This window comes from Lepidochelys kempii, chromosome 9 (assembly GCF_965140285.1).
Source record: "Lepidochelys kempii isolate rLepKem1 chromosome 9, rLepKem1.hap1, whole genome shotgun sequence".
NCBI lineage: Eukaryota > Metazoa > Chordata > Testudines > Cheloniidae > Lepidochelys > Lepidochelys kempii.
The window spans coordinates 47049681-47075787 of record NC_136388.1 but is presented as its reverse complement, the minus strand read 5'-3'; the positions used below and the strand labels follow the sequence as shown (position 1 = coordinate 47075787).

Genomic DNA, 26107 nt, shown 5'->3' with positions numbered 1-26107 from the left:
TCGCTTTTTTTCCTTTACAGGGCTACTTCCAATTAAAAGCCAATCCTGGGGCTTGGGTTTTGAGACTCAGAAAGGGGAGGTCTGAGGACATCTATAGAATCTACAGGTGAGACTATATGGTATCTTTTTGTTTTTCTTCTTGTGAACATTTTGAACTGGACACACATAATATTGGTATCTATGGATCTAACAGTTCCTTTACAAATTGCAACTAATTGTTAAATGAAAATTGCATGCCATGCCAGACACACTATTTGTTCCATAAGATTAAATCAAATAAATTCCCTTTGTGATTGTGTATGAGTATGTTCACTTTTGTATTTATTGGATAGGTTTGTATGTTTTATGGTGTTACAGTTTAGTCAGGGAGGGAACTAGGCTGTTATGAAAAAGATCTTTCTGACAAGTGCTCATGAAGAAGAAATAGGAAACAAAATGGCCCCAGTTCTGTGGTGATGGTTACAAAACTAAATATTTTTTTTTTATTTCTAGCCATGATGGTACAGATTCTCCACCTGATGCCAGTGAAGTTATTGTTGTTCTCAACAACTTCAAGAGCAAAATTATTAAAGTGAAGGTGAGTTTGAAAACTGTACTGCAAGAGCTCCTCTTGAAGTAGGATGGTTGGTTTGAGGTCTTGGACAATGGCAGTGGGAACAAGGTTGTTTTTTTTTTTATTAAGAACTAATCATCCCTCCTATAAACTTACACCAGAGGCAGTGTGTGCAAAATAAAGCAGAAGCCTCAAGATACTTAGATTATGCATGCACTTTTTGGGAAAAGGGATGGCACTATACTGTTACTAAGCTGTTTATAACAACAGTTAGGTCTTATATGGCCTGATCCAAAAGCCTATTGAAATCAGTGGGAAAAACTCACTGAAGTAAATAGGACTCCCCCCATTGATTTCACTGGGCTGTGGATCAGGTCCCTAACAATGCATTTCATCCATAGACCTTAAAGCACTTTACAAAGAAATATAAATATCATTATCCCAGTTTTACAGAGGGGAAACAGAAGCACAGAGTGGTGAAGTGACTGTGTAAATTGAAGGGCAGGTCAATGGCAGAGTTTAGATTAAAATCCAAGACTCCAGACACCCAGTCTATAGTCTGTCTCTTGGAACATATTACCTATTTGATATTTGCATTGTTGGTATGAAGGTCCATCTCAAGTCCTATGTCAACAGTACATTTAGTGGAGGGTTGGGGGAGGGTGTGTAACCGCATTCGTGGGGTCCATTTATCCTAGCGTTATAAATCCATCCATCCTAGGGTTATAAATAGTAATAATAAATAGTTTAATTATTTATAAAACACTGTTCACTTCTAGCACACAGTGGAATAATATTAATATACAAGAGCACCTTATCAATTATATAAGAAAAGTGAGCTGAATTATAAAACTGAAAAGGAAGCAATCGTGTGAATGTAAATTGGAAGAGAATTTTATCAATGAGGTGCTAAGTTTGGAAGAGTATCTGTGTGGTGCTAGCAGTATTATAGTAGCACTTACACTAAATACATTTAAGCCCTTTTTTATTGTCATGCATATAATTAGTGATTGTATGTGCAGAATGAGGGATTTGACATACGGTTGCTCTAACTTGCATGCAAATTAGCAACACAATTGTGCTCACTTTTTACAGGCTCAACTGAGTGCAAAAACTTAAAATGATATCCCTTAATCATGTTCAATATGCTTCCTCCTAGTAATGATTATATAACAAATAAATAGCCAGCCAGTAGTGTAACTACCATTATGGATATGTTTTTAACAACTGGTTATCATATACATTATTAAAGACCTGTGCTTATCTACCTTCTATCATCAGCTCTGTGGTTATCTGATGCTGTCTCTCCCTCAGAGAGCACACAGCAGATGGAAGTGTAGCTACAAAATGAAACCAGATTAATCCATTGGTGGTGATGGTTGCAGCATAGCCTTCTCCTCTCTTCCTCCCAAAATTTCTGTTTTGCATTTCTATTTGGCTCTGGTTTTTGGATGTGGCCTTCTCACCTATTAAATCTACCGTGATTAAGTTGCTTAGCTCTGGTGCTGCACTCCTAATGTCTCAGTGGACTCTTTTAGGCCAATATGGAGAGTAGTGTTAAATTTTTCTCCAGTTTCCATCATCGAAGATGACGACAAAAATGCATTTTGATAAGTTTTAGCCTTCTAAAGTCAAAGGTCTTAAAGCCTCTGGAACTAGTTTGAATTTTGTGTTAAAATTCACTAGTAAAAAACACTAGTGGGTTATTGTCCCTTCTGATAAGTATCTTAATGTGGCCTAAGTTGTGTGCAGATGGACATTATTCAAATAAAAACATGGTGTGGTGATGACTGCTTAGTATTTTATAGCTATTTTCTCAGCTATTAATAAAATTTGTTGGCTAACGCAGTGTTTACATTTCCAGGTTCAGAAGAAACTAGACATGATGAATGAAGATTTACTAAGTGATGGAACCAGTGAGAATGAGTCTGGATTTTGGGAGTCTCTTAAGTGGTAAAAATAGTTGTCTGTTCACTGACATCATGCAGTCTAGAGACTGAAAGATTGTCTGGTATTTTAATGATGGACCTAAAGAACCAATAATCTATAGCAATTCTGTTTATAAATGGTACTGGGTTTGAGGGTGTAATTTTTAAAACTACGCTATCAGTAATTCCTGGGAGTCCATTTTATTCAGCTATGCAGAACAAGATGGGCATTGCTTTGTAACTATGTTTTCCTTCTCCCTTCTGTAAAAGGTTACGGTGTGCCTTTCTTCGTGCCCTGGATCATTGTACATCTTCTAAAGGCCCCACATCACAGGCAGTCCCTTTAGGGCTGAAGAGGTCTCATTAACAGGACTCTTTTCAGAGCCCATCAATAATATAAATCAACTGGCAACACCAAGCATGCCTTCCCTCCCAGGTCTGAGCACATTGTGTCTGCAGCACACTCGACCCCTGCCAGACTGGGAAGTGAGAGATTTGGCCTGGGGGAAAAGCCCAGTTTTCTACATGACATTGTAGACAGGTATAAGTATTCTAATGAGGACTATATTTTTCCTGATTTTAGGGGATTTACAGGTGGGCAGAAGAATGATGAAGTGAAACAAGATAAAGATGACGTGATTAATATATTCTCTGTGGCTTCAGGACACCTGTATGAAAGATTCCTCCGGTTAGTCTAGAGACTGTAATTTTTGTTTCTCAGTTGGTAGATGTATTGCTATTGCTATCTACTTAAAAAAGTAGTTGGAAGCTTCAAATCTCCTTTTAAATAATGATCTGACCATTTCTGTTACATATGAATAGTTTGGGGCAGAGTTGTTAAACACTGGCTATTTCACTTGGCATATGTCTTCTTACTTAATAAGGGTAATATTGAAAAAAATGAAATCCAGTGGTAAAACTCCCATTAGATTCAAAGCAGTTGGAAGCTTTAGTGTATTTTATAAACGTTTCTGTTTATGCAGTTTACAGGAAGTGAACTGTTAAGGCAAGCTTTGTTTAGTAGTTCTCACTGAGCTGCAATATCATTGTAGGTTTTGCTCTGATACACATCAATATTCATAGAACAAACCTTAAGGCAAAGATGAAAAAGTTGATTTTAAAAGCACAAGATATTTATTCTATGACTTTTATTTGTATTCTTATGCTATTTTGCTCTTTACAAATACCTAAATTAGATTTAAGCTGTTTATCTAATAGATAATAGGGCAGCTGATCACTGTCCTATTATTTGATTTACTGTATATTGGATTAGAGAACGACTCACTTTTTATATCCATGCATAAATTATTCAGTATTTTAAAAAATATATTTTGTACTTAGGTGTTTAAGCTGATTTTAATAGGCTGCAGCTGTATATTTTCTTTTTGGTGCATAATTGTCAGTAATCTGGCACAAATTGCATTCACTAGAATAATGTAGGAAAATAGCCATCTGTAATCTAACCATTACACTGAGCTTTCTGCAGAGCTGGGCTGTACGAACTTTGTCTTAGCAATAACGGTAGTGGTCTTTACAATTGGAGTTTTTCCTGTTGATTAAATGTAAAAAACGTTGTTCTTTTTTTGCTTTTGACAGTATAATGATGTTATCTGTGCTGAAACACACTGAGACTCCAGTGAAATTCTGGTTCTTGAAGAACTATTTGTCACCTACGTTCAAGGTCTGTTACTAAATCTTTTACTAGGGGCACAAGTAAAAGTAAAAAACTTTTCTAAGGGTTATTTCATTTGTCATCTTACCTCATTTTTTTAAATATCTGTTCTTTGAACAGGTAGATGAGTCCCATACTAATCAACATGAAAAGCTATGTATAATCTATTGATATCTCTTTATTTTGACAAACAAGAAGCGTAGTTGCAGTCTTATTCTTCTGATTAAGAAGTTTTTGTCAGTGAAGATCAGTTTGACAGTGGGTTAACTTTGTAAAGGGGTATATAAGGAGGGAGTTGCACACAGTAGGAAATTGGAGTAAGAGAATTCTTCATATCTTTGTTTAGATTCCTTTGCTTCTATTGTTTGAACTGCTTTTCCTTGTGGTTTGCATGGCAATGTTCATGATAAAGGTGTGACTGTTAAATAGAGGCTTCTTTTTAAATTGCATGAGGAAGGTGTGCCTGACCTGTGAGGTTGGGGGAAGGAGAGTGTTAATGACCGAGCAGAAAGAGACAAAGCCCAGAGACAGGCAATGCCAAGGATTAGAGGCATGGAAAAAGTTTCATATGAAGGAACACTAAAAAATATTAGGACCTTTAATTTTTGAGAGGAGAATAATAGGTGGTATGAAAGATATTTATAAAATCAACAGGGCTATAAAGGAGGCCAGTTGTGCACACATACTAAACCAAGAACAAGGGGAATCAGAAGGCAGAAAATAAAAAACTAACGTATGGATATACTTTTTTATGTAACACAATTAACCTGTGGCAACCATTTATAGAGGCAGAGTGCTTAGTAGGATTCAAAAAAGGATTACACATGTATATGAATAAGATGGGGAATACACATATATGACATATCAACCCTGATGCTTCAGGAGATGAGACAACCTTAAATGCCTAGGAAAAAACATTCTCCATGGGCATGTTAATGCATGACTCTATTAAAGTGATTTTACGCTTTCCTCTGATTTATCTGGCATTGGCTACTGTCAGAGATGTAACACTGGCCTTGGTGGGCCACAGGTCTGATCTGGTTTGGTAGTTCATTCTAAATGAAGAGTCTGTTTATACAGAAAGAAATCAACTAAGGGCTAGATTCTGTGACTTTACAGTCTGTGCTGCCTCTCAGCCCTCCTTGTTCCAGTGGGGAAGTAATGTGCTACCTTTGGCCAGCAGTACATTATTTCCCGCTCAGTGCAGACTCCACATCATGGATTTGTTGGACAAGTAACAATCTTGGCTGAACCAGCATCTTTTTCCGAAATTAGGATTGTTTTAGTATCATTAAGACATCTGGTTACTTTTTCTTTTCTAATACACGTTTTCAGAGGGTGCATTGTGACATCTTGGGAGCAATACAAAGTCAGTCAGCAAAATCATTTGTTAGCCTTTAATGGTATTAAAAACTAGGCATGAATGTGTGCCATTATATTGTTTGAGTACTAGGTTTATATTAAAATACAGCAGTCGCCGAAGTATTCAATTGCAATTATCAAATGAGTTAGAGGGGGATAGCAGGAGAAGATTTCTTAGGTTCTCTAGTCCCCATTCTCTGCTGATCCAGGATTATTCTCTAATGTACACTTATTAGAATTTTTTCAGGGCTTATATTCATTGTTCAAGAGTTGGGGCTTCTCCCACTTCACTTGGGGAAACTTGCACAGCCAAGTGGATCTTGTTGTTGGGAATCTTTTCCTGATGTTTATCTTACCTTTTTCCCTTTTAGGTTTATTCCAGTATTTCATATTGAACTCAAGTAATCTCTTCTTGTAAATCAAACCCTTCACCCCTGGATCTGTTATAAAATAGATCAGTGTCATAACTGTGGGGATTGAAGGGATCCTAAGATGTTTAGATGGATTTCAAAGACTACATTCTGACAGTTACACTTCTGATGTGTGACTGTCACACAAAGTTGGGACCGCTTTATTTTTTATTTTTTTATTATTGTTTGCGATTACATTTACATTTGCTTAAAACAAAAAACCTATTTAGAAAAAAAAATTGTGCTTTACCCAAAGGCTGCAAAGTCTCTTGGGCCTTTTCTTCTTTTTAAAAATTGTCTTTTCTTCTACCTGGTTTTGCTATAATGGGACAAACCCAGAAATGCAGTCGAGATAAAATAATTTTTCCCTCCCCAGGAGTTCATTCCATACATGGCAGAGAAATATAATTTCCAGTATGAGCTTGTCCAATACAAATGGCCCCGATGGCTTCACCAGCAAACAGAGAAACAGCGCATTATCTGGGGTTACAAGATCCTTTTTCTGGATGTGCTGTTCCCACTGGTGGTTGATAAATTCCTTTTTGTGGATGCTGATCAGGTAAGCTATCTGATGGCTTTGGGGTCACTGGCAGGAATTACAAGGTCAGCGTACGTGTAGTAAATGGAGTGAAATACAAAAACACCTATGTTAAAAGAACATTATGAAGGTTGCAAAGTAAAGCACTCAAAAGTTAGAAAATGTGGATATAACAAATAGAAAAGGATAGCACAAATCCTATCAGCAAGATAAGCAGCCATCACAGCACCCCAGGGGCCTACTTTTGTCAAGAGACAAAGTGGGCGAAATAATATCTTTTATTGGACTAACTTCTGTTGGTGGAAGGGACAAGCTTTCAGGCTTCACAGAGCGCTTCCTCATGTCTGGAGAAGGTAACGGGAGTGCCCAAACTAGATACAAGGTGGGACAGATTAAGCATAAGGGGTTCGCATCACTTAAAATGAAGTGGGCAATTAAGAGTTAATAGGCGGCAGGATGTGGTACAAATTGTTGTAATGAGCCACAAACCCAGTGTCTTTGTTAAGTCAATGGTTTTTAGCAAACTTATGATTTTAAATTCCCAGACTCATCTGTTGAAAACGTTGTACAGGTTTCATTTGAGGATGAGGACTGAGAGGTGAGATATAGAGTGATGGCTCTGGGTATGTGTACACTGCAATTAGACACCTGCGGCTGGCCTGGGCCAGCTGACTTGGGCTTGGACTTAAGAGGCAGTTTAATCGTGGTGTAGATGTTTGGACTCAGGCTGGCGCTCGCGCGCTCGTACCGTCCCATCTCTCAGGGTCTGACAGCCTAGGCTCCAGCCTGAGCCTGAGCCAGCTGCCATGGGTCAGACACAGGTTTTTAATTGCAGTGTAGACATACCCTCAGTCAAGTTATTTGTAGGTACCATGACCTAGATACCAGATTCTCCTTTTATAGCTTTTATTCTAATTACCGAGTCTATTTTGGATTCTTTATATCTTTGTTACTTGAATGATGATGTGCATTATCCTATTCTGATTTGTGTGGGGCAGGGACTTTATCTTCATCCACTAATACAATGTAGAATGCACCGATAATAAGTAACCTTTCTCTAAATGCTTATTCAGCTTTGACTATAGAGTCTTCACCCACACCTCAAAAATAACTCCCCACGCCAGCTTTCCGAAGTCTGTGTCCATGCTAAACAAAATAATTTCCATTTCCCTTTGCTAGATTGTCCGCACAGACCTCAAAGAGTTAAGAGACTTCAATTTGGATGGTGCACCATATGGCTATACTCCATTCTGTGAAAGCCGTAAAGAGATGGATGGCTACAGGTTCTGGAAGTCAGGATACTGGGCAAGTCACTTGGCTGGAAGAAAATATCACATCAGGTATTGAAGAATTCAGTTTTACCAGATAGACTTTAGGGCTCGTTTGGTTTTTAAAGAAAAAAAAAAAAAAAAAAAAGCAACTTGTGAAAAACTTGAAACAATACTTGCCATTGTTGCTAGCAAACTTTGGTTGAAGTGTATGTGTATACAATGAAATCAATGTCTGCTATGTGTTTGGAGGGTTTGCTCAATGCTTTCTTTTTCTGGGCTCCATCATGTAAGCTTGGGCAGCCTCTGAATTTCCACTTGACATATTAGGCTAGAGCATTTGCTGTAGCTTTTACAGATTAACTGAACGGATGTTAGTTGCCAGTAGATATATCTGGGTTAAATTTTGAAGGTAATGGGAAAAAATGGATAATGAGACAGCAATACGAGGATATTGTTTTTGAAGAATCCTTGAATTTATACATCACAACCTAGTTTTGTCTGGGAGGGTCCAAGATTACATTCTTTTTTAATTTTGTAAATGAATACATCAATCAGGCTTCATGTTATTAACAACCTGTTATTTGTGTTTAGTGCTCTATATGTTGTTGATCTGAAAAAGTTTAGGAAGATAGCTGCTGGAGACCGGCTCAGAGGACAATATCAAGGGCTGAGTCAAGATCCTAACAGTCTTTCCAACCTTGATCAGGTGTGTGTACTTTGGTTTTTAGTTTTTGCAGTTAGATGCTAGCTTTCAGATACTTAAGACTCTCTTGTCTTTAAATTCCTATCAAGGTCTATACCTTTTCTTCTTAAGGCAGCTCTGTTTAAAGATTGCACTTTAATCTGATGCTTAATTCAGAGATTTCTTCATTGGCTTAAAACTACCATGTGTTAGGCAATGTTGTTCTGAAGCCTTGAACCAGTCCCACGCCTCTACTTGGCTTCATCAGACACAGTGACAACTTTCTAGAGCAATAATGAGTGTTACCATTAATGCTGCAGCATATACAGTACATTGGATTCTGAGTTCTATAGAAGTTAGATGTGAGGTGAGTTCAAGGCAGAATACTATTTTAGCTTTACATGCGTTTTTCTTCTGGTCCGTTGTGTTTAATCTTTAACATTATTTTCATTGACTATTAGCTTTTCAGTATTTGGTAGAGATTTTAGTAAGGTTTCAAAAAAATGAAACCTAGCCTCATGAAATGGCATTGTGGAAGGTTCCCCAATAGGAACACTGTAGTCATTCTGTATTGAGTGTTTTAGATCTTCAGAGACTGCGTTGATTCTTAAAACTTTGGTTTCCCACTGAAGTCCTACATTACAAAAAAAAACACCAAACAATCACGCAATCATGAAATTCAAGTTTCCTTACTGCCTTGCAGATGGCTCTCAGTACAAGTTTAAGACACATCTCTGGGTGCGACAATTATCTCAGTGTCTGTTCACTCCTTGGCCTCTCAGTTGATACAGTCAACAAAACAATACCAAGTGTTATGGAGGCTTCTTTGGTATGGACGTCTTTCTCTTAGGAAGTGTCCTGAGACCACCATTCAATTCATTTTATAAGACAATGAGAAGTTTTTAGATCTTAATGTTTGGTTACTACTAGCATTGACCAGATTGGAATTAGGGTTGTGGAGGTGAAAGTCTCTCTAACCCATTACCAATTTCTTGAGCTTTCCAGTCTGCCCTGGGTTTTCCTAGTTATAGGCCAAAGAAAGCTTTATGTATATTCAAATACTCATCTTTATTTATAATGTGCCATGTGCTAAACTGCATGTATGTTAGTGCATTGACTTTATGTATCTGAACTTTATACAATACAGTAACTCCTCACTTAGTCGTCCGAGTTAAAGTTGTTGCGTTATTATGTTGCTGATCAATTAGGGAACATACTCGTTTAAAGTTGAGCAATGCTCCCTTAAGATTGTTTGGCAGCTGCCTGCTTTATCCACTGCCTGCAGAAAGAGCAGCCCGTTGGAGCTAGCTGGTGGGAGCTTGGAACCAGGGTGGACCAGCAGCCCCCCATCAGCTCCCCGCTCTCCTAAGTTCCCTGTGTGGGCTGTCAATTGCCAGGCAGTTCAGCTGTCCCTCCCCCCCTGCCTTGGAGCTGCTCTGGGGAACCTCCCACTTCCTGTGTGGGTGGGGAGGGAGAATAAGGGTGCTAATGTCAGGGTGCCCCCTTCCCCCCACTCCTGTCCCCCGCTACTTTACCCTATTTCCACAGAGCAGGGGGTGGACGTGAAAGGGCTCATGATGGAGGGAGCTTGCTGGCAGCAGCTGCTGTCTCAACTTGCTGATCTACTTAAAAAGGCAATGTGATTCGAGTGGGGTCACCATACTTAAAAGGGCAATGTTTGTGTCTCTCTCTCTCTCTCTCACACATGGTGTGTCTCTGTCTCTCTCTTCCATGCTGTCTCCCCTCCCTCCATTACTGCTGCCTTGTAGAGTGTGAGGCTACATTAACAACAATGTGTTAACTCTTGAGGGCTCAGCTCAGTGCTAATTCATCATTTAGCAGTAAAGCATTCTCTGGGAAATATCTCACCTTCTGACATCACCACCTCAACCAAGCTTCACAATTATCATTGTTGTGTATAGTATTATTATATATAAAATATAGTCTTTTTATCTGGCAAAAAGTTTTCCCCTAGCACCTAATCCCTCCCTATTTACATTAATTCTTATGGGGAAATTAAGCGAAACAATGTTAAGTGAAATTAAGTGAAACAATGAAAAGTAGCATTTTTCAGGAACATAACTACAATGTTAGGCGAGGAGTTACTGTATTAGAATAATCTTGTGTGTAAGTTACCAATGTTTCCATTAGTGTTACTAGTCAGTGGGACTGTTGGACAGAGTATTTGTGCTGTTCTAGTGCCATGGGACCATTGCTCTGTCTTCTAAACAACTGTACAAGCACCAAGAGGCATCTATTGTTAATATCTCTTAAGAAAATAGCCATTTGAGCTAGTCCAGTGCACCAATGAGCATTTAATAGTTGAATTTATATCCCGTTATCAGATGGAGTTAAAACCTCACATATGCTGACTTCACAAAACAATAAGTGAATTGAAATTTAATTTTGAATACTGAACTCTAAAATTGGTAACTGTTTGTTGAAACAGTCTGGGGTTCTGGTGTTCTCCAGAGAATCTAACTTTTTTAGATTTTGTTTAGGCAATGTTATCATTCATCTTTCACTCACTGGAAAACCCCTGTTTTTTTTCTTGGGTGTAAAGTACATTCTGCTCTACAGGTTAGGATTTCTCAGAGGGCATCCCTTGGTAATTCTAAAGGTAAATGATTTTTTCCTCTCGCTGTTGTAGATACCACTAATACATTTTGTCCTTCAAACAGGATTTGCCCAACAACATGATCCATCAGGTACCCATTAAATCACTACCCCAGGAGTGGCTTTGGTGTGAAACATGGTGTGATGATTCTTCAAAGAAGAGAGCAAAAACTATTGATCTGGTAAGCTCATAAGTAGATTTAAATTGGTTTACACATTAGCGTATTGTTGTGTAATAGAGCTATTAGCATTACCCTTTGGTAACTGATCAAAAAGTAGAAATCGCTTGGGCTGATGTATTCACCTTTCACAAAAATGTATTGGTTGCATCCCTGAGTCACACACAGCAGGGAGAGGGGCCTTTCCGCAGTTAAACTGAGTACGTGCCCCCTCTCTTCCCACCTTCTTTCCATAGACCTGTTGGGCCAGGCTAAATTTAACCTGAGGATTGTGGGCGGAGGCGGTGAATCAAAGTTTTCCTTCTCCTAGGTAGGCTTCCCTCCCAGACGGAAGAGTCCCATCTCCCCTGAGCTGTCTGGTTATTTTTAAAGGGTGCCAGATACCCACTTGTCAAGGCTGATTCCCCACTCCGGCACTTCAAGTGCAGAAGGTGGGGGCCCGCAAGGATTTTTAAAAATTAATATTTGCCATTCCAGGCTTGTATTAAACTCCCAAGGTTACAGCTTTTTTCTGACCTTGGCTTGGTAAACGCTGCCACCACCCAAATGCAAAATCCCTTTTTGAAACCAGAAAGGCGCACTTGGGAATTCCTTCCTGTAGGGTACCCACAAGCCCTTTCAACCCCCATCTGGGGAAGAGCTGAGAAAAAAACTCAAAGGAAATCTGCTGTTGCCACCAGCTAATTTAACAACATATGCACGAACCTCTTAGGACACCAAAAATCCAATCCTGTTCTTAAAACAAAAAAGAAAGAAAGAAAATACATCTGGAACTTAGGCTTTTGCTAGATTTTCAAAGAGCAATTCCAAAAATTAAGCACCCAAAATAGCTTTCTTGGGAGTTCAGATTAAAGGTTACAAGCAAACAAAAGCATCTGGTGTTAGTACAGAGGAGTCCACTAGCCATAAGAAATAAACAGAAATAAACCTAATTGCGTCTTTCTAAACATTCCTGATCTACTTACACATTTGGGGGTTCCAAATAAGTAGTTCTAGGTATGATCTGATGATCTATGATCATACCTGGCTTAAAGCTTCTCATAGCATGATTGCTCTCTATTCCCCTCTTTCCCGGAGAGCCACAACACAGAGACAAAGGGAAGTTTTTTCCCAATTTTAAAAAGTTCTAACCCTCCCATTGGTACTTTTGGTCAGGTGCCTACTCCTTTCCTTTTACCTGTGGGCTTGTTAACCCTTTACAGGTAAAGCAAAGTAGAGAACAGCCACCAAGAGGGACTTTGTAGCTGGCTGGGTGTCCATAAAAGGGTGCGATCTCCCCCCCCCCTCCCCATTTATCACACCATCTTTTGGTAAAAACACCTCTGCCACGTGAAGGCAAGTGATGGGAAGTTTGACTGCCAGAGGCTATCAGATAGTGGCCATTTCTAGACATTTTATAGGTGTTGGGAGCTCATCCCTGGCCATAACAGCCTTTTAGGGAGGTCCTATGGGTATCTGAGCACTAAAAAGAGTTACACAAAAGAACAGATTTTGAAATGAAACCATTAGGATGGAAGTCAGTTGTGATGTGACTGACAAAATCCAAGAAGCGCTACTTCAGACACAGGTAGAAGATTAATGAAGCTATGGTGGGAGAAGCCAGTAAGAAAGAGACCCCAAGGAAAACCGAGGAAGTGATGGATTGCATTATAGAGGGCAAATAGGTGGATTATAGTGCTGTCTTGAACAGGTGAAGATGAACAGAGAGCTTGCATGACGAACTGACCCCAGAAGATGGAGATGATAGCACTTCCCAACCTCCCAGGGGTGTTGTGTGAGGCTGGCAAATACTATGGCGATGAGGGCCATATATGTACCTTACATAGATTCTCCATGTCTTCCGAACCAGCAGTTTTGTCTTTTTGCATTTTGCAAGCATTCATTTGCTTCTTCCTCCTGTATTGGCTAACCACAGCAGCAATTTTAGCATGAGTTGGGAATAGACTTTAACCTGTACTCCCTCCAGCAACTATGAGAGATGCTGCAGTAAGAAGGGCTTTCCTTTCAGTTGGTCATTGATGATAGTGAAATTAAAACTACTCTAATTCAGTAGAAAGTGTTCCCCATATTCAGTTTTCTTTTAAGGTCAGGCAAATTTGAAGCTTGAAAATACTTACGTGAACACAGACTTATCTTTTCTGCATGTATGCAAAGGTCATCTGTCTCAAAAATGAATTGGTTTCATTTGCAGTGTAATAATCCAATGACCAAAGAGCCCAAGCTTCAAGCAGCTGTGCGCATTGTCCCAGAGTGGCAGGACTATGATCAAGAAATTAAACAGCTACACAGTGGTTTCCAGAAAGAGAAAGAATCAGGAACCCTTACTACAACAGATGGGATGAAACAGCAAAACAGAAAAGGTAAATTATATAGTCTCCCATTTAGAAAAATGGCTTTATTGAAACTAAAAGTTTGCTGCCCTCACAGTGCATATACATAGTGTGTAATGGTATTCTGGTGAATTTCTTTCCAGCTGTTGGAAAATAGTTCATGCTTGACCATTTTAATGCAAGTGTATGTCCTCATACCATGCAAAAGATAACTGTCACTGTATGCTGGCGTGACTGTCTTTTTATTTGGGTTTAGTGGAAGAGTCCACTGTAGATGAGAAGAGTTGTTTATTGGCCCATTCCTTGACAAATGCCTTAACAGAATCCAGGCTAAACAAAGTGCCTCGCAGTTCTGTGAATTGAACAGAATGGGAATTTTTCAGAAGTTGAATATCATCCTTACTACGGGGAAATGTTTGGCTGAACGCAGACTTCAGTGTACCATTGCATAGTCTCAGTTTTCAGCAGTTGGTGCACTTGCACCAGTGTAGACAATGGCTTAAGCGCTCATGTAGGCAGAACTAAACCGTTTTCAACACTGTCAAGAAGGCCTTCATCACTCTCCATTTTAACTAAATTATTTGTGAAGCCTATCTGCAATACATGCCTCTACATGCTTTGGAATGTATTTTGAATAGTGGTAATATATAGTTTATATAGTACATTTCTAGTCATCATTAGCACTTTGCAAATATTAGTTAAGAAATGTACTTGAGAGCAGATTTAAAATTTGGGCATCATTTTGACCACAAAAACAAGAGCATATATGAAGAGAATGGTTTGGTGGGGATTCATGAACAGAAGGACAGATCTTAAGGCTGGGTGAAGGTTCATAAATTTGGGCCTGCCTCTTAATTTTTCAACAATTGAAGAAAAATGTAATTCAAACAAAGGTCAAGAGGATTACTGTGTACAGACTGTCCTTTCAATTCACAAGGGATTCATGTCTGTAATTCTGTTCTGAGAGAACAATCCGGGGGCTTGTAAAGCCAGTTTCACACAAACACACACAGTTCAAACCCAACCTGGAAATGTGATTTTCATCCTATTTTTTTTCTTTTCCACAGATCTAGGTGCACACGTGGAATTATGATCCTTGGGGGAAAATGAAGTTAGACTGATTCCATAGACCATTTTTATATCAAATGCTAGTTTTTTTTCCAGTACGTCTGCAAAACTGCTGAATAATTGAATGGGATGATGATGTATGCGTGTTTTACTTGCCTTTGGGTTGATTTCTGCATATGAAATAGGATCAAGGTTACTGTTTTTGCACCTGTGTGGGGAGATGAAAGTGCTCACTCAGAGTGTAGAATTTCAGTAACAGAAGTTCGAAGTACATTGAAAAGCAGCAGGTCTGTTCATCTAGCTGTTGCCACATACAACCAATGCTGGCCATGATTCTATTAGCCACAGATATCTTACTCAGTGAGCGGTGGGACAGCAATAGCATGAGTCCTTACCTCAAATGAGTGTTTTGAGATGGAGCTAGTTTTTCCAGGCTACGCTATCCTTGGAACCATGCCTTGAACTGGTCTAATGTTGGAACTGCAATTTTCAGATGGTCCATCTTCTACAAGGCTCTGTTCATTATGCCACTGATTCTGTTACAGAACAGCAGTTTCATTATTTAAATTGAGACAGCATCTGTTTCCTCACTTTTGAAGAGTTCGTTCAGTGCAAAGCTACCCACACCACTTAAAAGCAAACATTCACTTGTAGCTGTATATGCTAACAAGGTTAACAATACTTTGCAACTGATAAAAAATCAGGATTTTTTTTTCTGACTTGCCCTTTCCTCCTAAATTTATTTAAAAGTGCCCTGTTTCTCCTTCTACACTCTTCAAAGTTTTTAAACAAATCTGTAGGGCATTAATACTGCTGTGGTTCATTGTTTTATAAATGTTTTTGCTGTTTATGAAAATCTGTGGAAGTTTTTGATCATGTAAATTTCATTTTTCTTCCAACACAAGATGTCACATCAATAAAACCTTAGAGTTCTTAGGGCTTTGTGTTAGTCCTCACATTCAACCCTCTCTTTCCTTTGATCTTCTTGGTCCTCCTTACTGTGGAACACAATAATGGTTTCCTTGTTTGCACACATTTTTTAGTTGCTTTGATGCAATAAGTTTAATTTAAGTGCGCAGAACAGAAAACATTTTTCTCCGAGTAACTGCATCTTTTGAGGATTAGTGTCCTTAGTTTCTTCAGCTGTAAATTTTCTAATATCTCTTTCAGGTATTAATTTTAAAACAAGCCATGGCAGTAGTTCTGCCGCAAGAGCACACTTATAAAGTCAATTACTGTCTACTCAGGTACAGTGTGTGTACATTTTACCACTGCAGGTAATTGTGAAATATATTATCAAAACAGAAGTTCCTTTAAGAGAATGTTGGTAAGATAAGTTGAGCAATTTGGTTTGTAATGAGATAGCACTATACCTTTGTCCAGAACACCGTGGAGATGGAAATCCAAGCCCTTCATCCAAGATGAAGAAAAGTCTCCATATTTTATATTTCAACAGCATTGAAAGAGCTAGGTCTCCCTTTTCAAAAATATGCCTTTTGTGAGCGCCTGTAGATACAGCAATTGTCTATGGTGTGTGTTTTTGGTTTTGTTTTATTTTTTTAAGAAACAGGCCTCTAGCAATTCTGGCCAAGATGATGGGTTTCTGTGTTAGTCTTAGTTTAGCTTTCAGTGTTTTCTTTTTAAAGGTGTATATAATATAAGCCTACTCCAAATGTCAATATTTGAGGTAGGTAATTCTCTGAAATCTGCTTTGAAGTAGAAAGTGGCTCAAATAACCCTAAATTTGTGTATAGAACTCAGTGTATCTTGTGACTGAAGGGACAGATTTATTTTTGGAGGGAAGAGGTTTTTAGTTTTGCTTACTTTTAAAAAAAAGTATCCATTTTTCCCCACCACTGATTCATTTTGAACACCACCTCCTGCATCCTATCCAGCTTTAGAACCAGGGAAGTTGTTCATAGCATTCTCCTGAGTGCTGGACAGAAGGGAAAATGGCTCCCTATGTCCCCTTTCCATCTGCACACAGCAGGATTCAGCCCTAAGGGCTGTTGCATTGTACAAGTGGGATTGAGTTTTATATACATTAAATTTAAGGATGTAAAAATTAGTGTAACTCCCTTGAGCCCTTTGTATCCCAGTACTTACACATACCCAGAGTGCCTCAGCCTACTACTAATTGATACAATGTGTGTTGCTTACATGGCAGACAGTTATATTGCACAGGCACTTTTAGGAGATCTCAATCCCCAAAGTGGCAGTTTAGCACTAGTACAATAGAGGCAACGCCTCTCTCGTGATCAAAGCCATGCTCTGCAGGTGAGTGGGAGAGGGTTTCATCAACCAGAGATTCAGTTCAAATTCCATCATGTCTGCATAACACAGCATATGTTCATATTGTCTATCCAGCAGCTCTTAATGCACTACTCAGATACTTAAATTATCATTGTCAGAGCTATAGTAATCAAGGCTGGAAAATGAGATGGTTTTTAAACTCATTCCAGTGTAAATTTAATCTAGTTTTATACATTATGACTTTCTTTCTTCCAATAAAAAGATCAGAAGCCCAAGTACCACAGGTGCTAATAGGACCCTCCAGCAACTTAAAACTAAGATTCTTTCCCAGGATTCTGAACAGAATGCAACCATGTATGCGAACTTCAAATTTTTGCTTGTGAAAGCCTTCAACATTTACTACAAAATCTAATAGCCTGACTCTTACAAGGATTACCCAGTTTCAGCTACTGACACTTCATGACACTAAATATACACAGTGACTGGGACCAAAGAAGAGAGATTTAGTCCACTGTTTTAAAAAAATATATATATATCCATCCAAGCTTCCAAGGAGGGAAATAAGAGAGCACACATTCTGTAAATGACTGTTGTCCATGCTGCACAAATTCTATGAATGTAATCAGAGGCTTGAGGGTAAATGATAAAAGAAATGTAGTCCAGTATGTGGGTCTGTTTGTGTGCAGGTACTGGTAATGAAGTCTTGTTCACAGTCAAGCTGGGTATTTATTTTTGAACCACTCACTCTTCAGTTACAGACTTGGGCTGTCTGTTATTTTTTGAAGTGAGTGCCCTAGGAGGAGCATGATTTGAAGACAAAAACAGTAAATTCTTGAAATACTTATAGTTAATGAGGTGTGAAGTATAAAATTGCTATATAAATCAACTTGAATTTAGTAACTTGGAAAGCTATTAAATTGGCCAAAGTTATTGAGATAGTTTTACATTCCTTCTGCTTGATAAAGATTATTCTCTTCCATGCAACTAAATCTGGGTCTGATTTAGAGGAAAAACTTTGTCAGTCACCTGGAAGCAAGTCATAATCAGGAATGAGCTGACTGAGAAACTACTCTTACTAAGAGAGTCTGCAATTCTTTTGCAGTACATTTCAAAAGTTCTGTACCTATTCTGATAGTCACAATACATGAAGTATGTGTGCCAGCCACAGTCTGAATATGAAATTCTCCAGCTATATTTAGAATACAACCCTGCCTCTTTCTGTAACTATAGTTGTTGCAGGTGAGACAAAGTAGAGCAAAGTATTCACCTTCTCTCAGAACTACAAGAAGCAGTCCCATCAGAGAATATTGTTATTTTGCAAAAAGTTGCATCCAGGGAACAAGTCTTACCCTCTGAACTCCTACAACAGAATCTTAATTTTACTTAAGTAGAGCTGTTTCTGAGCCAATTGGCTGGGACTGTACTCCAGGGATAATTGTGACATGTTGCTAAAATGTGATTGAAGCTGGTATCAAATTCTGGGTCCCCGTGCTGCGAAGGGCACAAAAAAGCCACTATGCCGTTCCAAATCCTTTAAGTAAAGCAAGCCTCTAAAACACAATTGTGATGTTTATTTCTATGACCATTGCCCTATGGACATCAGTGAGAAATGGGTTACAGTTTTCTTTCAAAGGAAGCTTCGACTACCCTTCTATTCCAAAATAAAAAAATAGAAATGGTGGAGAAGTGTAAAATAAATTCTTGACGAGCTTTGTACTCAGCTACTGGGACTTGGGGGAAGCGTGAGAAAGGACATTGACAAAGGAAAGAATCCATCAAAGATTTTAAGAAACCTAGATACCTTTTCCCATATTCAATTCCCTGTAATCCTGTTCAACACCATGCAGAGTAAAGATGCTGATACTTATTGATGTGAGTGTGGGAGTTTTAAATGTCACCTGAACTGAAATTACAATGACTTTCCCAGTACTGTGATTAAAAAAAAATCTGTTCAACACAATAAATGTTTTTCCTCTCTTCTGTAATAACTGGTCTGTTATGTCAGATCTCCCTGTTTCTTGAGTTCATTAATAGGGCTACTGAAATACATATATGTACTGCTTGTTTAAGTCACTTATTTTGGTTTTCATATTTGTGTTGTGGAAAATATTTGGTAATTTTTAGAGGCTTCTAAACTGTAATGGCTATAACTGCCAGCTCATCCAAGCCTAAGCAGTTGAAGTCAAGGAGCCTGGCTTTACACGTTTTTATATCTATTTAGTTGCTTAAAGTTAGACACCTATATAAGTAGTCTGACGTTATTCCTCCAGAAGATGCTGAGCATCCACAACTGTCATTAACTTCCAAAGGATTGCTCGGTGCTCATCTTTGAAAAATTAGACCATTTATTTAGATGCCTACAAACAGATTTGGAAGACTAACTTTAGGCACCTCAGTTTGAAAATTTTGGCCATATATTATATACACCATGATTGATTGTGTATGCACAACAGAGCTCTGTGCACTACTTTATATTAACACACCAAACATTCAGAATTTATTTTATTGTCTAAGGTAACTGGCAGGCAGATCTTGATTACAAGTGATCTCTCTCTCTATATATATTTTAAAGGTCATATATGTGTGATTTAAACCAGCAGACAGCTGTTTAATAGAACAGTGAGTGCGGCACCTACATGGGTATGAGTAACTGAATGCATTCAGTGCCAGAAAGTGCACAATTGCAAAAGGAATTTCCAGCAAGGCCTCCCGCTCCCATCAATAATCAGAGCCAACCCTTCCATTAGAGGGTTTCTCTGTGTACTTCATATTAATATGGGAGTGTCCACATTAATCATGGGCAGGGAAGCAGTGAAAGGTGTAATGGACCATCACCTGGAGTCATGTTTTGATGTCTCATGGCACGAAATAAATACAACTGCAGCACAAGCCTGTCATAGACTCAAAAGGTCAGTTTGACAATGCAGCTCATACTACATCTTGATACCTCTTGGCTGAAATTCTGGTCAGTTACACTGGTGTAAGCTTGGAGTAACACCAGAGGATTTGGATTACTCACATTTCTCTGTAACATCTCTCACTCTTGAGGTCAGTTGCCATGAATTCAGTCTACAGTCCTGCGGATCTTTCTGGGGTGCTGGAACAATTTGTATAGTTGGGATGCTGAGAGCCATTGAACCAAACTGTAAACCCTGTTATGTAATGGAATCCACTTCCAGCCAAGGGGTGCAGCAGCCTCTGTGGGTTCTTTTGAACTCTGCAATGCTATTAGATGGAAAAATAGATCACCTTCCATCCACACCTGCCTATAACATTGCATCCTTTGCTAGCCACAGTATTCACAACTTGTAAGTTTTGGAATTTATAAACACAGTTATATTTAGGAACAAAGCCACACATTCTGAAAAAGCTACAACTAGTACCGAAATCTGACTAGTTATTCATAACACAGGTTGCCATGAACATATCATTTCTCTGCTCCTCATAATTAGCCCAGGTTAAGCACTTTCTTCGGATATTCCAGGCCCTCCATAGCATTAGGCCTTTGATATGAGAGAAGTTCCATCTATCTCCATGATTATGACTTCCCTTGATAGTTATGTACAATATGAAAGTAACATTAAAACAAAAACAACGAGCTGGCATCTTAAAGACTAACAGATTTGTTTGGGCATAAGCTTTTGTGGGTAAAAAACCCACTTCTTCAGATGCATAGAGTGAAAATTACAGATACAGGCATAAATATACTGACACATGAAGAGAAGGGAGTTACTTTACAAGTGGAGAACAGGGCAAATTCAATGTTAAAAAAAATTCCCACCATTACTAACAGTGCTGAAAAAACTGATGGAACCAGAGAACCCTTTGTTCTAGGAGGCACAAGAGTGGCGATTGTTTTTGTTAAACCCCTTTATGTAGATGTTGCCTTTGTTTCTTGATCCTATCAAGTCTCCCTAGAATGTGCCTTTATCCTATTTACCATTAGTGCATCATTAACAAGACAGAATGAATAATCAGTCAATTAATTAACCATATTATGAGAATCCCTGAAGGGTTAAAATGAACTAATCCCAAATATAGACAAATGACAATACTCAGGGTGCCCTTGAAAGCAGGACTCACCAAACTGGAGATGGAGAGATCCCTTGTGAGTCAATCTTCTCAGACAAATTTTAAGAAATTTCATGACAGTCATCATCTTGGACTGAGTCTCCAGCAGGGATAGACACTGCTGTGAATCCATACCGGCATTTAAGAATCTGGAAACAAAACAGAATATGTATAAATCCTCACTGTGATTTCTGGATGGTGCAAGTTTCCTGTCGTGTTAGCATACAGCTAGCCAGGATAACCTGTCCTAAATCTACCATGATAGAATGCTGCCAGCTGCCAGGCCACATTGATACCATCTGATGGCTGTTTGGTGTCTTATGTTGCAGGAGTTAGTGCTTTCAGTCCTGTTCCTAGCCCACAGGTAGTGTCAACCATTGGCACGAATAATAATCCATAGCACTTCCTACGGGAGAGCTTCACTGGGCTTTGCAAAATGAGGACTGATTCATTCCTCACCACACCTCTGAGAGATAGGTAACTATTTTCCCTGTTTTTCAGGCAGGGAAGCAGAGAGAGAGAATGGGGGGCTTGGCAACAGTCAAAAAGGACTCAACACTCCTGACTCCCAGTCCTAGGTCTTCAGCATGAGACCCCCCACAGCTGGCACCTTAGCTTTAGTATCATCAGTTAGATGAAGGGTAGAATGGGAGAGCAGATCCAGCTATGCTCTCACCCCAGAGGTTGTCGCTGCAGCATAGGGTTAGGGCACATTACTTCCCCATCCTCTGAATTAAAGCCCATTGCGACTGCTATGCACTAGCCTTTAAAACAGTGTGACTGTGAACACCTCACATTTTCAAACTCCCATCCTAGGTACAGCATGTTCCATTTGATTCCCCAAACCGGCTTGCCCAGTTTCCCCATACCAAGTTTGTACCTCTGCCCTCCTGCTCCACACTGTAGAAAAGTATGTTTACTGAATTTGGAATTACACACGGGAAAGAAGCAAGTCTCAGAACTGCACCTTCTGGGTTCCAGAGATAGTTCTGCCACTGGCTCATTCACATCCTTAGGCAAGTCTTTTAACCTGTACACCTCAAGTTAACCAGCTGCAAAAATGGCTGCAGTAACAGCTGCCTCAGGGGAGGGTATTGTGAGAAGTTGTGCTTGTAAGAGATTTTCAGATATTAGGGTGAAAGTTGCTATGTAAGTGCACAGTAATAAAAATGTCATCTCAGGTAAAAATTGCTAGTGTCATTTGGCTGAGTTATTTCTCACTCCACAGTAAGGTGAACAAGGATTGATGCCATTGACAGCAGCTGCAGAAGAGCCATGCCTGTACGCCTTAGTGATGGAACAGAAACGAAGATCTAGAAGAAGCAGTAACACTATCTTCTCCCCAACCCTATCATCCAAAAGAACCTTGCAGTTACCCATACATTTGTCACCTCCCACAATTAATACACAGCACCACAGTATCTCTCCTCAGCAACACAGCCTACTGCAAGCACATCATGCCTGCCCTCCACCTTTTACACTGGCTTTCCATAGAATATGAAGCCAAGGTTCTCAGTGGCCTGGGCTCAGGCGCTCTAAAAGTTAGTGGTCAACAACTCTGCTCCGCTGGCACAATGGAACTCTTTACAATAAGGATAAATCTCATCTGTGCAGGAAACGGAGCTCTCAGAAGTTGGTCTGAGGCTGTGGAATTAACTCCCCCAGGAACTAAAGGTACGTCTACACCAATGGTTCTCAGAGATACATGTACCCCTGGGGGTACGCAGAGGTCTTCCAGGGGGTACATCAAGTCATCTAGATATTTGCTTAGTTTTACAACAGACTACATTAAAAAAACTAGCAAAGTCAGTACAAACTAAAATTCCATAGACAATGACTGGTTTATACTGCTCTATATTCTATACACTGAAATGTAAGCACAATATTTATATTCCAATTGATTTATTTTATAATTGTATGGTAAAAATGAGAAAGTCAGAAATTTCTCAGTAATAGCGTGGCTGACACTTCTGTATTTTTGTCTGATTTTGTAAGCAAGTAGTTTTGAAATGAAACTTGGGGGTACGTAAGACAAATCAGACTCCTGAAAGGAGTAGAGTAGTCAGGAAAGGTTGAGAGTGACTCGTCCACACTACAAGTGCTAAAGCTGCAGTCTAGACACTTGATACAGCGCCAGAAGGGGTTTTTCTATCACTACAGTAAATCCACACACTCAAGAGGCGGTAGCTAGGTCAATGGAATAATTCTTCTGTCAACCTAGCGCTGTCTACACCTGGGCTTAGGTAAGTTTAACTACATCTCTCCGTTAATTTTGCACACTCCTGAGCAACATAGCTAGGTCGACCTTAGTTTTAGGTGTAGACCAAGCCTACGTACCATCACAAACCTCATCACTTTTTGCTCTAAGCACGAGATGCACTTTTTCAACTTGCCTCCTGCCATGGAGCAGAGTGTACATAATTTAAAAAAACCCCAAAAGCAAAATCTTACCAAAATAAAAAATTATACTTCACACACAACCCTCTGTGGGAAGAGGATGAGGGTGAAAGAACAACCCACACATAACAGATGTTAGTCTTGTTGCTTGATACACTACTAGGAGCCTGTAGAAGAACCTATGCAGAATATATAAGTATATCGAATAGACACAGCAACTGAAATGAGCTGCAGAAGCAGAAATCCTCTTTGCTGGTTAAGAGCATTAGAATTCATCTGAGTGTGTTATTTACCTATTGCATATGCTATAACATCCATTACCACAGCATTTAAGGCTCTAGTCTTGCACCCTGATCTACTGGGAGCAGACCTGTGCTTATGTAAAGCCCCATTATTTCAATGGGACTTCATGTGTGCATACCGATTCATCCCCACCAATCAGTTTGCAAGATTGGGGCTGTAGGCCTGAACAGGTAAATTAGAGCTACATGACCAGATCATAGCCAGCTTCACAGCTGATTCCACTCTTCACCCTTTCTAAGTTCTTACTTCTTTTAACATCTCAAAACCAAAACTTATCCATTGCTCAACTTGTTCATTCTCGCCTGAATTCCTGCTCAGATTTCCTTCTTTTGTGGCATTGCCTAACCTCTCTAGAGTGATTTGGATTCATGGTAGTGGGGTTCCAAGTGTAATACAATGCCCTACGATGGGTAGAGGGAATCAAACCCAGGACCTCTAGATCTGAATTAGAGTTAGAAGGCTATACAGACCCAATCCTCTTTGTGATCCAGCCACTAGAGGTGGATAGAGAGCAACACTGTAAATAAGGCAGCGTTACACAAGAACTAGCCCCTCAACCTATAGCTGCTATGGTAGTCTGACAGTTAAGAGACAAAGGGTGACTGATCACTTACTCTAAATTTAATTTTCCCATTTCCATTTTTTAGCTAGCAGCTACAGTATAACTATTCCAGTGTCTACATGGCCAGCCCATAGGAAAATTCCCTCTTCTATTAGCATTTGTTTTGCTCTCGTGTTCTCAGCCACATAGCTGTATTTATCCAATCACAAGTATTACTGGCAGATTATGCACTCAGGGCTGGATTACCCAATAGGCAGACTAAGCACGTGCTTAGGGCACCAGCAAAGCAGGGAGCACCAAAAAAAAGAGATTTTTTTTGAAAAAATTTGATATTTGATATTTCAAAAAAAGCATCGAAGTAGTCATCATGGGAAAAATCAGAACTTTGTTAGACTTCCTTACACACTCTTTCCCGTTTTTCTGTTCTCTTTTTATTACTTATCCTCACCTAAACCAGGGGGACGCCTACTAACGTAGACCGAAATAATGCGAGGAAATCAGATCCTGTCATGTATTGCAATAAATTTATGTTTTATTATCGATATATTCTTCTGAGTTATACGTACTTGATTTGGTTTTTTTTCCTTTCACACACACACACATATGAATGAAAGGAAAAAAACATATATATATACACACACACATATATACACACACCCACATACATAAAAATAGTGTACGTTGTATAATTTGTTTGTTTTTTTTAAGTTCAGATAACTGAGATAAGGGGCAGGATGAAACGTAACCAACTGAGTGGAGCACAGAAACGTAAACTGACAGAAGAAAAGAAACAAAACACTAGCGAAATTTTCCTAAATCTTCCAAAGCTGACATCATTTTTCAAAGTGAATCCATCACAAGCAGCATCTTCTCTCAGTAGCACAGACATTGTTCCAAAACCTGTAGGTGTTTCAGAGACTGACCCTTCTTCTATTGGTGAAACAAACACCATTCCAGAACATGTGGATGTGTCAGAGACTGTAACTGATCATCCTACTCCTGGTGGTAAAACGGACATTGTTCTAGAAGGTGTGGATGTGTCAGAGACTGAACCTGCTCATGCTGTAAATAATAGGAGAAAAGATCCTGGTATGTGGGTTGATTTCAGTACTGATGATGTCGCTTACTGGATAGATCGTGGACCAAATGACTGTCAACACCACACTGGGCCATTTGAGAAATCACGTTGGACTTTTACCAATGGCAAACAAACGAGATATTGTCCACAAAAAGCAGCTTTTAGAACAGAACAAATATGCCATATTCATACCATGTGCTGCATTCTCTCTCAGTCTTGTTGGTCGCGGTGCTGTTGATTGTTGTCTGGTGGCAGTAAGTTTTTTCTCAACAGTCCAGTTACTTTATACATTTTTCTCTGCCTCAACACACCGATGGGCAGTTCTTAAAACATATTTGCGCAATGATCGTGTGTCGAAATCTCTTTCTAATACTCGCTGGGAGGTACATGCAGTGGCAAAAAGTGCAATTCTGGAGTCCTATTCAACGTAGAAAGTATAGCTGAAGACCAATCACAAAGGGAGAAACTATACGAGAGGCAGAAAACATTGCAAACAAGATGCAAGGACTAGAGTTTGTATTCATGTTGACCATGTGGAATGAAATTTTACAACACATTTACCACACAAGTCAAGCTCTCCAAGAAAAAAATTGGATTTGAAAACATGTGCAGACCTCTGTCAATCATTAGCAGACCACTTACAGACTTTGAGGAATGATTTTGAAAGATTTTAAGACATATCAAAAGATATCTTGCCTGATACTAACTACAAAGAAGCCCAGTCCCTCAAGTGAATCAGGAAAAAACAAACAAGTGATAGCAGTGCAATAGAAATAGCATTGAATCCAAGAGACAAATTTCACGTATCTACTTACTACGCTATAATTGATACAC

General features: G+C 39.2%; 1 protein-coding gene across 9 annotated transcripts in view; it reads left to right on the top strand.

The window, feature by feature from the left end:
- The window catches only part of UGGT1 (UDP-glucose glycoprotein glucosyltransferase 1), a 116544-nt gene extending 98368 nt beyond the window's left edge, over nt 1-18176 (top strand). For 8 of the 9 annotated variants that reach the window (XM_073360120.2, XM_073360118.1, XM_073360117.1 and 5 more), the window contains 11 exons: nt 21-106; nt 493-577; nt 2418-2506; nt 3065-3169; nt 4078-4162; nt 6302-6484; nt 7643-7803; nt 8326-8440; nt 11098-11214; nt 13403-13571; nt 14609-18176. In XM_073360120.2, the coding sequence (XP_073216221.1) occupies nt 21-106; nt 493-577; nt 2418-2506; nt 3065-3169; nt 4078-4162; nt 6302-6484; nt 7643-7803; nt 8326-8440; nt 11098-11214; nt 13403-13571; nt 14609-14634 (1221 nt within the window). In that variant the 3' untranslated portion in view covers nt 14635-18176. The other variant, XM_073360124.1, reaches the window with a different exon arrangement.
- Nucleotides 18177-26107: the final 7931 nt, after the last annotated feature.